Source organism: Nannobrachium achirus, assembly GCF_963921795.1.
Source record: "Nannobrachium achirus genome assembly, chromosome: 8".
NCBI lineage: Eukaryota > Metazoa > Chordata > Actinopteri > Myctophiformes > Myctophidae > Nannobrachium > Nannobrachium achirus.
This window is the reverse complement of record NC_137817.1, coordinates 44,769,681-44,783,937: the sequence shown is the minus strand read 5'-3', so window position 1 is coordinate 44,783,937 and position 14,257 is coordinate 44,769,681. Positions and strand designations below refer to the sequence as shown.

The window sequence follows — 14,257 nt, the reverse complement described above, 5'->3', positions numbered from 1 at the left end:
TCATGCTCACTGCTGTAAATCCATAGGCCTACCCTCCTTTAAAACTGCTCTGAAAAGTCACTTACAGACGGCTGCAACTCGAAACTGGTAAAAAAAAAAAAGAAAAAAAAAGACAAAGTCTATCCTTACCTCCCCCTGACTTTTCTACTGTAAATACAATTTAATTATTTTTTATTTTGTTTTCTGTCTGTCTTACGATGATATATTTTTTCCATATAGGCCTACTACTGTTTTATTTGTCTGTCATTTAATGTTGTATGAAAGGGACCCCAATTTAAACAAGCCCAAATAGGCTTTCTTGTGCTCTTTATTCTTTTAGTTGACCTTGAGTTCACTGAGTTGTATCAGTGAACTGTACTGTCCATGTACCTTTTCCTATGCAAACTTCTTAAAGTATTCAATCAATCAATCAGTGCCACTGCTGCCACAACACCTGAATTTCCCCAGGAACCATAAATAAAAAAGATCTCTCAGTCTCTGTCTGTCTGTCTGTGTATCTGTCTGTGTGTGTCTGTCTGACGCGCACTCCACGTGGCGCTGCAGCGACCAGCATCCCGCTGAATCTTTAATGCCGCACATCAGATCTCACCAACCCCTGTCCCGTTAACGACAAACAAGAGACGAGCCACTTGTTGCTGTGGCTGTTGTTGAGATCCGTGGTCGTGACGTCACGCGCGAAACAGGCGCGGGACGGAGGGAGGACCTTGAGCGCGTAGGCGCACCCACCCACCCACTGATGCGTTTGTAAAACAGCACACGTGGTCGCGGAAGAGGGGAGGGGGTTTCCACACACACATCTGTGAAAACTTTTCTGATCCACTCGGCACAGAAGGATCCATGCCAGCCATTTAAGAAGCCCACTGCCGTCACCGTGCTGCTGGTGGTGACAGACAGTCAGTCAGGAGTGGACCCACACAATTACTACACGACATCCCTGCTAGCAGTGAAGATGCCGTCTTACCCGCACAGCCAGTTTACGGATCTGGAGGAGATGATGTTGACGGTAAATACCAAAAGATTTTTGATTTGAAGGAATCTTGAAAGAAAGAAAGAATGAACTCCCAAAGGAAGTCGACCCAGGTTCTAGCGCAGACTCTGTGGTTACTTACGACGGGAAGGCGTCGCTTTCAGTGGTGTAAAGTAACTTAAGTACATTTACTCAAGTACTGTACAATGTTCAGGTATTTGTGTACTTCCCTGGAGAATTTCCAATACTTTTAGATCTACGCCACTACGTCAAAGAGCGTCGCGATGCGATGTTGTGAGCTTGTTAATCTGTTAATTTCAAAAATATTCGTATTCGTTTGAAAACTTGAAATGGCACTCTGCGTAATGAGTACTTTTTGATGCTAATACTTTTGTACTTTTACTCGAGCCCAATTTGAATTCGGGACTTTTACAGAGTTTTTCTATAGGCCCATTATAGCAGTATCGATACTTTTACTTGAGTAAAACAACTGAGTACTTTACCAGCAGTGCACACACAGGAGGCTCGGCTCAGCCTCATGCGATGGAGGCTAGATAAGTTAGCAGAAACTTTGTGCAGCATGCAGCGTGTATGTGTGTGTGTGGTTCTTCTGCCGCCTTGACCGTCTATTATCACTTTAAACCAGCAGTTATAGATGTTTAACTAGCGTTTTTGTTTTTTTATTATTCGATCAAAGAAGTCACCGTGAAAAGGTTCGTTCTAACGTTCAAACGGGACTTGGTGCTTTGTTGTGATTCATTCCAACGCGCGGCCCAACGTAAGTTTTTGTCTCTAGTTTGTTTTGGCTCGTGTGCCAAAATATTTAAGCAGTGTGGTGTGGTGGGTGGAACTTTATTTAAACCGATTCACAAAACGTGGAGTTTCAAACTTTGAAATCTGAAGGTTTCCCCTTAACTTTGACAGTGTACAAATGGAACCAAATGGACCCTGTGGGGTCCATTTGGTTCCATTTGTACACTGTCAAAGTTACAGACTTGTAAGGGTCGATTTAGACCACCATAAAGGAACCTAGAGAGTCCCTGAAATCCACTTTGAGAACCACTGATCTAAGTAAAACTGATGTTGGTAAGAAAGAAACGTAGCTAAGGATAGAGCTAACTAGCATTCCAACACAAACACGGTTTCCACATGTCACACATGACACGATGCAGCTTTGCACGCTTTGTCTGCTGCGTTGTGCATGTTGATTGCAACTGCCAGTCAGTCAGCCAGCAGCATATCAAACGGATCTAACTTGATATTGCTTATCAGTGTTCTTTTGTATTGGTATGTATGTTTGTATGTTTGATTTGGTCATGTTTTGATTAGAGAGCCACCATAAAAGGTACACTCTCAAACTTTATTTTGTTGACCAGGCAGCATCGATACACACTTGTAGCAGTTACTGTTATGGCACCATAGAACCATTATATTTAGACTTGGAACATAACCTGCTTAATTCTGGTCACTCATTGTGTGTGTTCTTGTTAAAAGGGGGTCTACAGCAGGGGTCTTCAACGTTGTTCAGGCCACGGACCCCTTAGCTGAGTGACAGATGAAGCTGGGACCCCTCACTCTTGTATAACATTGTGTTGCAGATTAAACTTTGTCATAGATTTAATAGAAAGCCTCATAGACTTGTTTGACAGCTGTCATCAGTGTTGGATTCATGTTCACGGGTATTTTCAGATAGTTAAGCACCCTCGATACTCAAAGCTTGAACTTACTTGATCTCTTTTTCCCTCCCCTACACTTTGCCAAAAATAGCCAATCTACAAGCTCAGAGCACCTTGCAGCACAAGGCATTGTGAGCTTGTAGATCTGCTATTTTTGACTAAAAGTACTCCTCAGCATGGGGGTGCTGGGGTTAAAGTGGTTAATGTAAAATAATTATCCCATCACACAAAGATTTGGCGGCCCCCCTTTGTTAACTCTGAGGACCCCTTCAAGGTCCAGCCCCCCCTGTTGAAGACCCCTGCTCTACAGTGACGGCCTACTATGACTGACTACTGCTTAATTTTAATTTAATGGGGCACATCCAACACAATTAACTCGTAACTGTAAAATAATGGTTGACAGGCTCGGATAATAATCACTAAAAACCCTACTATACTTTGACTGGAGTGTCCCCCCCCCCCCCTTCTCTCCCTCACCATCTATGCCTGATATCTTTATGTTGTTAGTGTTACCCATTGTGAGCTAATTGTAGATCTGCTAGGGTTCGCCTAGGGATGTGGTTAAATATGTCTATTTTGTTAATGAACAAATATTACAATTGCAAGGCCAATCTGTTTTCTATAATAACATTAAAAGGTCATTTACAAGAGAAGCCTAAAGCCTGTGATTTAGGCAGATACTAGGTTGGTTTACCTGGTACCATTTAGTTTCAATGTACCGATTACATGTTTTGATAGTATATTGTTTAGACTTACACTAGGTTCCTCCTAGTTTACTGAGGCACCACTACACTGCCTCTCTGCATTTGCTGTATACAGTATGTTACACTGTAGGTCACACTGGATAAGAGCTAAAATGCTTAAATTGTGAATGTATTTTCTGTTTCTCTTAACAGCAGTTACTGAGTCTGGAGCTGAGGGACCAGAGCGTACCGCCACCCTCTCCCAGCATGCTGATGAGAACCCAGAGCTACAGCGGTCAGCCGCGCCACCCCACACACTTCTCGTCATCCTCGTCCCTTTCCTCGGCCTCCCATCTGTCGGCGGACCCGTCGGACAGCATGTTCCTGGCCTCCAGCCTGTTGGGTCAGCAGCAGGACAGTCCCCAAACTCCCCGGCTGCAGCAGCAGCGCCCCGTCTCATCCCAATGGCGAAAGCCAGACTTCTGGGCCGGGCGGTCTCTCAGCATGGTGGAGACCACCGGCGGCGGTGTCCCCTCATCAGACCTGGGCTGGCCCGGGGATGACGTCCTGTTCTCCCAGTCCGCTAGCCCCGCGGCTCTGGGCGCGGGCTCCTCCCTGTCGTCGTCCTCCATCACCTCTCAGTTCTCCTCCGCCTCGTCCTCCTCCGCCTCCTCGCGCTACAAGACGGAGCTCTGCCGCACGTTCGCCGAGAGCGGCACCTGCAAGTACGGCGGCAAGTGCCAGTTCGCCCACGGCTACGACGAGCTGCGCGACCTGAGCCGGCACCCCAAGTACAAGACGGAGCCGTGCCGCACCTTCCACACCATCGGCTTCTGCCCCTACGGCATCCGCTGCCACTTTGTCCACAACGACGAAGAGCAGAGCAACGCCTCCTCGTCCTCCTGCTCCTCCTCCCCCTTGTGCGGTCCGACCCCACCATGTCTGTTCCGTCCCCGCAGGCCCCCTCTGCTCAGGCAGAGCTTCAGCTTCGCCGGCTTCCCCTCCCCGCCGCCGCAGCCACTCCAGCCCACGGCCCCCCATCGGCCCCCGTCCTTCTCCCGCTCCCCTTCCGTCTCGCCAACGCCCTGCGCGGACATCACAGAGCTCCTGGCCCGCGCCCTCCTGGGGATGGACGCCAACTTTGAGGCCTCGCCCGCCCACCAGCACTCCAACCACGCGGCGTCCCAGCTGAGCTGCCCGCCGGACCCCCTGCCTCCCCGCTTTCTGCCCTCCCCCGACTCGGGCTGTTCGCTGCTGGGCCTGTCTCCGGGCACCTCCCCTCCTCCGCCTCTGAGGCTGAGTCCCGGCGCTCCGGGGGCGTACGGCGCAGGGCCCCTGGGCGCCCGATCCCTCTCTCGCACCTCCCTGAACGACCCGGACCAGGACGGAGGCAGCGGGAGTTCGGACAGTTCGCTCAGCAGCTCGGAATCCGCCAGGCGCCTGGCCGTGTTCAGTCAGCTCTCTGTCCCCGGCGAGGACGGTACTGGATTCTTTTTGTAAGGTTCGGCATGCTGGACATTTCAGAGAGACACATGCCTAGACTTAAATCTACCTGGATACCCTCCATTCACAAGCATTCACACCGCCCCTGGACTGACACGGACGGTTCGGGCAGACGCCCAGTGGATGTAAAGACTAGTTGTATCATTGCCTGCGTTGGCTCATTGGAGCCTGAGAACAAGTTGTTACCGTAGAGCTGTTCTGTGAAGGAAATCCAACTGTGAGCCGCTAACGATAGATGACGCGGTGTTTGCAGGAGTTGGAAGTGTTTATCAAAGAGAAAGCCTTATCACGAATATAAAGTAGTACTGGCAGTATTGTATAAGACAGTGTTGTAGCTGGGCAGAGATTGTGTCAAGATATTCTAGTAGGTTGAGAGTAGGTTGAGATGCCTTTTATCAGGACAAAGATTTAGTAGAATCAAATGGTGTATGAAGACATATTGTAGTAGACAAAGATTGTAATCACAGTGTGATTGGCCCCAGTGCCTACTGTAGTTTAAATCCAACCACCAGTCACACTGAGATATTGTGAATCATCTGAAGACTGTGACAAAGCCAAAGATGTAAAGCTGTACCTTTTTTGCCAAGTCCCACAGCCTTAGACTACGGTTAGACAAACGCACAATGTAACTTTTTTTTCTTGTATTTTATTCTGGCATTTTCTTTTCTTCCAATTAACTTTACACAGCATTTTTTGATAAGCTGGTAATATTTGTATTTTTATATTGCATAACTGTACTATTGTATAGCAAATGATGTGTCGCATGACCAAAATGTCAAACCCATAAGTGTTGATGCAGCCTTAGAGTACAGTTAGACAAACGCACAATGACTTATTGACTTTTTCCCACTCTTTTTCCATTTAACTTTTTTGTTTTTTTTGTTTTGTTTTTTCATTTCATAACCGTACTGTTGATTGGTAAATGACGGTGTTGCGCGACCAAATTGGCAACCTCCCCAAAATAGTGTCGCCACAGCCGTAAAGTTTCTTTTCTTTCTTTTTTTTCTCAAATTTTTCATTATGGCAATTTTGTTCAAACTTTTCACAGCATTTTTTTTAAGCTGTTGGTTATTTTTTATTCCGGAACTTTACTAAATGTATTGTGAATGACTAGTTGCATGACCAAAATTTGATGTTTTCAACCCAAAAATGTGACGCGAGTCATTCAAAAGGAGCTTTAATTGGCGTTCAATTAGCCTTAAGATGCTGTTTAGGTGAACTGGCCTTGGGTCTGATGTGCCTTGAACCTAAAATGTTCAATGTTTTTTTTTTTTAAAGAAGTGCCTGAAGTGTGATTTAGCAGGCCGGGTTACAGTGTTGATCCGAGATGAGATGTTCTGGTTCTTACGAGTCCTCTCTCTCCCAGTAAAGCCTAATTCATACTTTGTCGCACGACAAAATGGCAGACCTACAAGCTGTTCACAACGCGTCCGTGACATGTCGTGAGCTTGTAGGGCGGTTATTGGCAAGTGACACTGTTGTGCGACGGAGCATAAATTGGGCTTAATAAGGAAGCTGGTAAGCTGTAGTGTTGCTCTGTTCTCCTGGGTTTTAGCGGTGTGTGTGTGTGTGTGATGTTAAAATGTTTGACAGGCCCAATAGAGGTCCTCTAGTAGTAGTTTATTTTTTTCCTTCTTTCTATTCCATGGTTGGGTTGTTGACAGTCTCCGAACTGAGAAACCAAATCACCAACCCCACGCAGCAGAATCCTTAGTGTTCATCTGACTAACGGAGACAAAATAAGAGTTAAAAGGTGTACATTTTCTAACACTAAGAGTTTCCTGTGTACCCTTTCTCTACTAACTAAGCTAGAGGTTCATAAAACTGGGAAAGTTTACAAATGAGTCAAGTCGATGTATATTCTTTTGTTCTTGTTTCTTTTTCTTTTCTTTTTTTTTTTTAAATTGACAGGCACTTGGATAGTCTTGATCACAGCTGTGTTTCTGGAAAGCCAGGTGTCAAGGTCTGATGTCTTACTGAACTGCCTCCACAATACTGTAGTACCTTAGGATACTGTAGTAGTTGGAGACTGTACCTTTATTAGTGACGTAGAACTTATGTAGTTGCGTGTTTTTGTTTTTTGACTTAAGTTGGTCCTGAGAAGAGATGTGCTCTGCGGTTAGTGGTCTCATCGACGTGTTTCAGGACACTTAGTGTTGTAGGGGATAATCTTTAGTAACTTAATTTGTTTAGTAAATTAATTTGTTTAATTTATTTTTAACATATTTATAGAGGACTTTGGGCTGTGTTTGATGTTTGTATCTCAAGTTTAATATATTTGATGTTTCCTCTTGCTTGTTTTGTAACGGAAATAAACTTTTTTCTTAAACTGATATGCTTGCTGGTTTACTTTGTACTCTATTTCTGGGTCTTAATTTTGTTCTGTTATCATATCTTTTTAGAAATTTGAAGTAGATGGCAATCATGGCATAGTCCACACTACAGATTGCTGAGACAATGGTGAACAGTATAGTTAAACTTACAGCTAGGGCTAGGTGTATGAACGGCCCTAAAACGATCCCAAAAAACCACACTGATTTATAAACGTGTTTCCCTACATTTAATTGGCTCAAATTGTGAATCCAAATGGTCATTATGTAATTCACTATACACTGTGTCATACACACCCCATTGTGTCTGGGATGTAATCTGCATCTCGTTTGAAATTGAATATGTGGGCTGATTTGCATGAATTGTGGCAAAACAATATTTTAATTGGGTGACTGGGGCCAGAATGTGGAAAAAGTACTCGCTTGGTATCAATGGTATCAGTACTCATGGTATCAGTACTCATCATGCAGTATGTCCCGTTTCACAAGTTTTTAAATTGATGAGAAAATAGATCTACAAGCTCCCAATGTGTGACATCGCGACACATTGTGAGTGTGTAGATTGTCTATTTTCACACAGCCTAAATGTATATAGGGCTGAAGTGGTTAATGTCTGTTTTGCAACTAGTAACTAAGTAGTGGCGTAAAAGTACAATATTTGCCTGTAGTGGAGAAGACGTCAAATTATAGAAAACTGTAAATACTGCAGTGAAGTACAAAAAGAAAAGTATTAAGTGCAGTACTTGAGTAAATGTTACTTTCCACCACTGGAATTAAACTTAACATTTTATTGTATAATGGACAGATTCAGGCCCCTTAAACTGTGTACGTTGATCAAAGTATTGTATTGCCATGCTACAGCTGCACTCATACACAAACATGGATACAGGTCAGGGCTTGCTGGCTCGGCATCTTCTGCACTTAACTGCTTAAGCCCCATTTCAGAAATGGTGAAAACGGCAGCTTTGTTTCTGTTTTGTTCATTTTTTTTTATTATTATATTTTTTCATCTATATGTATTATGTATTCTGTAACTTGCGGACCCCTTGAAAACGAGGCAGTTCATCTCAAGGGGTTATTCCCAATAAAGAACTTCAACACACACACATAACAAAATACCAGCTCACAACGAGTCACAAGCTTGTAAGATCTGCTACTTTTCAGAATGACCACTGGCACTGACAATGTTCACCTATAATGACATGCCTAACGTAAGGACGGTAGGTCCAAAGTGGTTAAGCTGCAAACACCAACCAATGAGTGTCCACTGGAGCATGGCCCTCCACTTGTGTTGTCATGCCGATGAGATCTCATATGGAGATAAGGAGTTCTTTGTTTGGGGTTTTAATCTCAGAAACCCTGGGATCCCAACCCTTCTTCTCTCCCATCCTCCATCCATCCATGTAGCCTACTGCTTTCATCCGTCCGTCATTATGCCTACATCCCCATTGTTTCTCCTTCAATTACCCTAACCCACTGTAAGTCCAGCTGATGGCACCCCAAAGCAGTGCACTCTAATGTCATTATGCAAATGCCTCAAATGTTCTCCTTGTTGTTGCCAGGGCCGCAGATCTAAATACAGATCTGTTCTTAACCACATAAACCCCTCTATTTGTAGTAAAACAAACCTTACAATACTTGCTGATTTTCTCTGTTTGATACTTTATATTTCTTTTCCACTACACCTCAGAGGCAAATATAGCCCCATTTAGAACCTCACATTAGAGCTAACAGTGAGGTCCTAAATTGGGCAAAGGCAAATATGTTGTTTAATTACTATTTACTTTGTAGGTTTAGATTATTAACACAGAATATAACTCGGTGTTTCCCAACCACTGTGCCGCCGACCTTTGAGATGCTTTGGTGTTCCCTTTGACATTTGACAGTGAAGTCACAATTTAAGGACTTTTAAAACCTTTTCAATACCTCAAGAAAGACCATTACTGCGTCAAAAGTAATCAACAAATTATATAAAAACTGGTAAAACATTGCCCAATTTGTAAAATAATATAAGAAAGAGGCAAATATTTTGAAAATAGCCACACACACCGTATATCTAGGAGTGCCCTGGGATCTTTTGGCTATGAAAAGTGTGCCCTGGCATAAAAACGGTTGGGAAACACTGCATTAACTGATAAATTGTGCTGTGTTAGGTTAAGCTATCCAGTAGCCCTACCTTTACCAGCCGCAACATTAAAGTAATGAAAACATTTAATTATAATCCATTCATTATATAATTATATGATTGTGAAATGGGCCATTCAACACAATGAGCGCTTTTACGCTTGCAACTGTAAGTACATCAGCTATATGTAAGCATACATACGTTTACTCAAGTAACATTTTGAATAGGCTACAGGACTTGTACTTGTAACAAAGTATTTCTACATTGTGGTATTGCTACTTTTACTTAAGTAAAACATTTGGGTTAGGCATACTTCTTCCACCACTGGATTTATACAATGACATTAAAATAACTCAAATGCGTAACACCTGTTGCTTTCCATGATAAGGCCTGAAACCGTACCGTCACGTGACTCTCCTCCACACCTGATTAAAATCCATCTTTAAAGTGAGATCGTATGTTTGATGGGAATATACATTTTCATTTCATTCCTTCCCTCCAGTTATTCTGCTCTTCTTTGTTATTTCTTTCTCTGTGTTCTGTTCTCTCATTTAATCCAAGGCTTTAAAATATTCCCAATTATTTTCTATTTTCACGGTGCATGGCTTAAGGGCAAACTAAAAGCTTGATCTAAAACAAAAATTGTCGGAGAGAAACTAAGCAGGAAACTACACATGGTTCCCAGTATCATCCTCAGTGCTATAAGTTATCCATTTGTAACACACTGACAGTGTACAAATGTTACCAAATGGGACCCCTTACGGGTTGGGCCCAAATGGACCCTTTTGGTGACCTTTTGAGTGAAATGAACAAAGTGGACACTACATTGTACCGTTCCTTATGCTCAACCATTGATTTTGAGCTGTGACAAAATACTACTGCTGAGCACTCACTCACTCACACACACACACACAACATTGTCTTGTAGTCACTTTTACAATGAAATGGGTTGGCTGGGAAAGGGTTAAAGGCATGTTTCTGTTTGTGAATGTATGCGTGTGTGTGTGTGTGTGTGTGTGTGTGTGTGTGTGTGTGTGCGTGCGTGTGTGTGTGTGTGTGTGTGTGTGTGTGTGTGTGCGTGGCTGTGTGCGCGTGCGAGGAGTATTGTTTCTTATAGACATTCTCCCACAGTCCTGCCCTGTGGGATAGAGGTAAGACAGGCAGATGGCTGCATTCAGCTCTGCTATGGGTCAACATATGGTCCCCAGAGAGAGAGAGAGAGAGAGAGAGAGAGAGAGAGAGAGAGAGAGAGAGTGTGTGTGTGTGTGTATGAGAGAGAGAGAGAGAGAGAGAGAGAGAGAGAGAGAGAGAGAGAGAGAGAGAGAGAGAGAGAGAGAGAGAGAGAGAGAGAGAGAGAGACAGAGAGAGAGCTATAGAGTGTGTTTATTGCTCTGTGAAGGATGAAAGGATAGGAGAAGGAAGAAATTGAGTACAAAAAAAGTTCTCAGTTAAGAAAAGAGAGGAGAGACCGGGCATCATTGATATATTGGTCCATATGGGGTCCATTTTTACATTCTACATTCTTAGCATTACATTATGAGGATTAACCTTAACTACCTTAGCCTATAGATGTGACGAAACACGTTGAGGAATAGTTATGGTAATGATGAATGAATGAATGAATGACAGTATGCTTTGCTGTGTGTGTGTTTGATTGATTGATTGACGAATTTATTAGACGTTTATAAATGACAGTACAAATCACTGGTTCAAGGTCAACTAAAAGGAGATCCTACAAAGCTTTTCGGCTGATTAAACAGGAACCACTTTATGTATCTCATAACATTGAAAGACAGACAGATAAAACACACAGTACTTTGCATAGGGAATTGTCAGTATCAAAAGGGGGGGGGGAAAAGAAAGCAGTCAATAACAAGGGAAAAATTAATAATAGTAATAAAGTGAAATAGGATATATTTACAAAGGAAAAGGGGAGGTAGTCTATTTCGAGTTTCGAGTAGCAGCCGCTTGTAGGTGACTTCTCAGACTTTTCAGACCGATGTGGTATCAACACGCTTCACTGTGATACATTGTGAGCTTGTAGATTGGCTATTTTTGGTGTTCGACCCTGGGGCACAACTGAGTATTTATAAATCGACTGATGCATGTTCTCCGCTATCTCCCTTGGGTCCAGTGGAAAGGATAGATACCTTTCAGCCTATTAAGTATTGACGTTAAAATAGCGTGTTGATGCAACGGAATGATTTCTCTCAGCCTAGGAGAATGTGCAATTGTGACACAAGTACTCAGAATAATTTCATTTTATGAAACTATTTCATGAGACCCAATTCCTTTTTAGCAATCTGACAAATGTTTGAATTTAGTCAAAAATACCCACACACATAGCCTCAAATGTTCTCATTGTTGTCAAGGCATTCCTGAGCAAGGGTGCTTCGATATTCTGCCACCTAATAAATCTATTTGTTATTTGACCGATTTGATTAAAGATCCATGTCAAATCAACAAAATGTTGATCATGACATTAGTTTCATAATTGTTTGTGGACTTGAATCTGTCACGACGATAATTAGCTTTCATTTCATCCTGTAAAGAAAAAATATATATAAATAAAAGTACCATCTGAAAAGAAGCTAAAATGGAACTGAAGTGAGTGACTCGTGCTAAACCCCGGCCCCAGATGAATGGCACATGAGCTGTCACCTTCCCAGGGCGCGCGGCACAAAAGACTTCACCCAATCTACTGTGTTGGAGACTGTTACTGAATTGTAATGAGTCATCTATTAGAGAGAATAGATGCCAGCGCTGTCCCTCTACCACCACCATCACCCCCACCCCACCCCACCCACCCCAACCTCTACCTCTCCTACCATTCCTGCTCTCAATAATAACCCTCCTCCCCCCGACCCCCACACCCTCCCTCTCACCCTCCCTCTTGCTGGGGGAGTCTATTGGGGACATTGTGATGCAGGACAGAGGAAGGGGAGGGAGGGGGGTGCGGCCATGTAGAACTATGTAGCTGACAACAGCTGTTCCTGAAACCCCCCTACCCCCACCCACCCCTCTCTCCCAAGTAACACACCCACCTACCACACACACACACACACACACACACACACACACACACACACACAGAGACCCCTACACTCGGCCCCAGCCTTTCTTTCGGTTCCAATGGACAGTGTGCTCCCCGCCACTCTTTGAGGTAAGGCGGTGTATAAGACTACCCCCCCCCCCCTCATCTGGTGGTTTCATCTCCTCTTGCTCCTTTCCCATCTACAGTCTCCATCTTTCACCATTTCAAATCCGGCCCCATTGGAGCTTTCTTGTGGCCCCTGGAACATTTTCCATTATGTTCCAAATTCCAATTATTCCAAAATTAAACGCAAAGATTTTTTTACTAGATGGCTGGTTGTACAGGATGACCATTTTGAATGTTAACCGAGGTTAACCGACAGATAAGAATAAAATGCAGGCTACTCTCAGAATAATGTAGCTTTCAAGTTGTTCAGCAACTGTTTTATCAGTGTGGCACATCAACATAAAAGAGCACAACATGGGTTTTGATTGTAGTTCATCCGTCACGGACCATCCATTTCTATATCTGAGTTTTGAGTGTATGTTGTTCACCAACATAATTATCATCCTTATGCATTAGCTTTTATGTGTTAATCTTGCGTGGATTTCATCCATCTTTCAGCTTCTCCATCTTCATTCACTTCAAACACCATAACGAGCTTGTGTTCTTATCATCTGGGTGCTCAAAACTAAATGAAAAACCTTTCGTTAATAAGATGTAAACACTTCACCTTGCCAACTTGCCTCTAATAGGTGTACTCTTCACACAAAGACACCAAAGAACACACAAAAATATCTACTTCCTATTTTCCTAAGTTACCATAATGGACATAATGTGTCCATTACATGGTGCATTTATATAGCTCCTTTATTCAAGGCGCTTTACATAGATTGTGCATCACATTCACCCATACATTCATACACCGATGGAGGAGGAAACCATGTAAGGCACCAACTTTCTCTTTGGGAGCAGTTCAGCGACACTTAGGCACTAACTCTGGGGGAACCCGGGATCGAACAGTATCTCTGTAGCCATTAAACGAAACGGGTATTTCTTACATTGATGCTCCTACATATTATCATGCAAGCACCAGTTAAAGTTACTTTCCATCCCTCATATACTGTATGCACAGTGCACATCCCATAACCCACACACTGCACATCATTTTGGAGCTCATATCTTTGAACGGGTAAGGGCTAGTTTCTGCTAAAGCAGCAACTAATTTGATTTACATTATATGACAGGGAAGTGGGGTGGGTGGGTAGTTTCCTCTCATTTTCAGTTATTTTCAATCTGTTCTAATGGAAACTTGATCTTCTCTCAAGTTTTCCCCATGACATATTGTATCTTAGGGAGAACGATTGACATAATTGTGTACCGTAATATGATGTAATGATAAAAGTAACAATGTTATTCAGGGGTGGCATAGATGAAAACGTTTGAGAACCGGATGGGTAAACATATTCTAATGTTTAAAATCGTGGAAGTGTCCCTTTAATAAACTCTCTCTCTGTCTCTGTCTCTCTCTCTCCTCTCCTGGCTCTCATTCTTCGCCACCAGTGCCTCCTTTTGAAGGAGGCGTCTTTTCTTCAACGGGAGATTTTCTCTCACAAGTGCTTGTTGGATGGGTCAGAACAATTGGCCAAAAACTGTGGAGACATCCTACTTTTTCAAGCTCCTTCCTTTATCTCTTTCTTCAGCCTCTGTTTTGTATTCCCATTTATTCCTCCTTCTCTAATCACACTGCATCCCAGCCCTTGCTTCGCATATGTTTGTTTGTTCATTGAATCCAATGGATGACGTCTGTGTCTGTGCTTTAAACCAATTTCAAGTTGGTGTCATAGGCAAAAAATAATAACACTAACAACTAGAATTGCACTCTTTCGAGGTGCCAACTTGCAGCTCACGCACAAGTAGGCCACACATGCACGCATGG

The 14,257-nt window shown here is 43.3% G+C and overlaps 1 protein-coding gene across 1 annotated transcript; it reads left to right on the top strand.

Annotated features, from left to right (window-relative positions):
- Positions 1–949: 949 nt before the first annotated feature.
- On the top strand, positions 950–4,826 carry LOC308290135 (uncharacterized protein; the record flags this gene model as incomplete). The annotated part of the gene is made up of 2 exons (XM_080731910.1): positions 950–1,003; positions 3,540–4,826. 2 exons carry the CDS (start codon positions 950–952, stop codon positions 4,824–4,826), a joined length of 1,341 nt encoding a protein of 446 aa, XP_080588036.1.
- Positions 4,827–14,257: the final 9,431 nt, after the last annotated feature.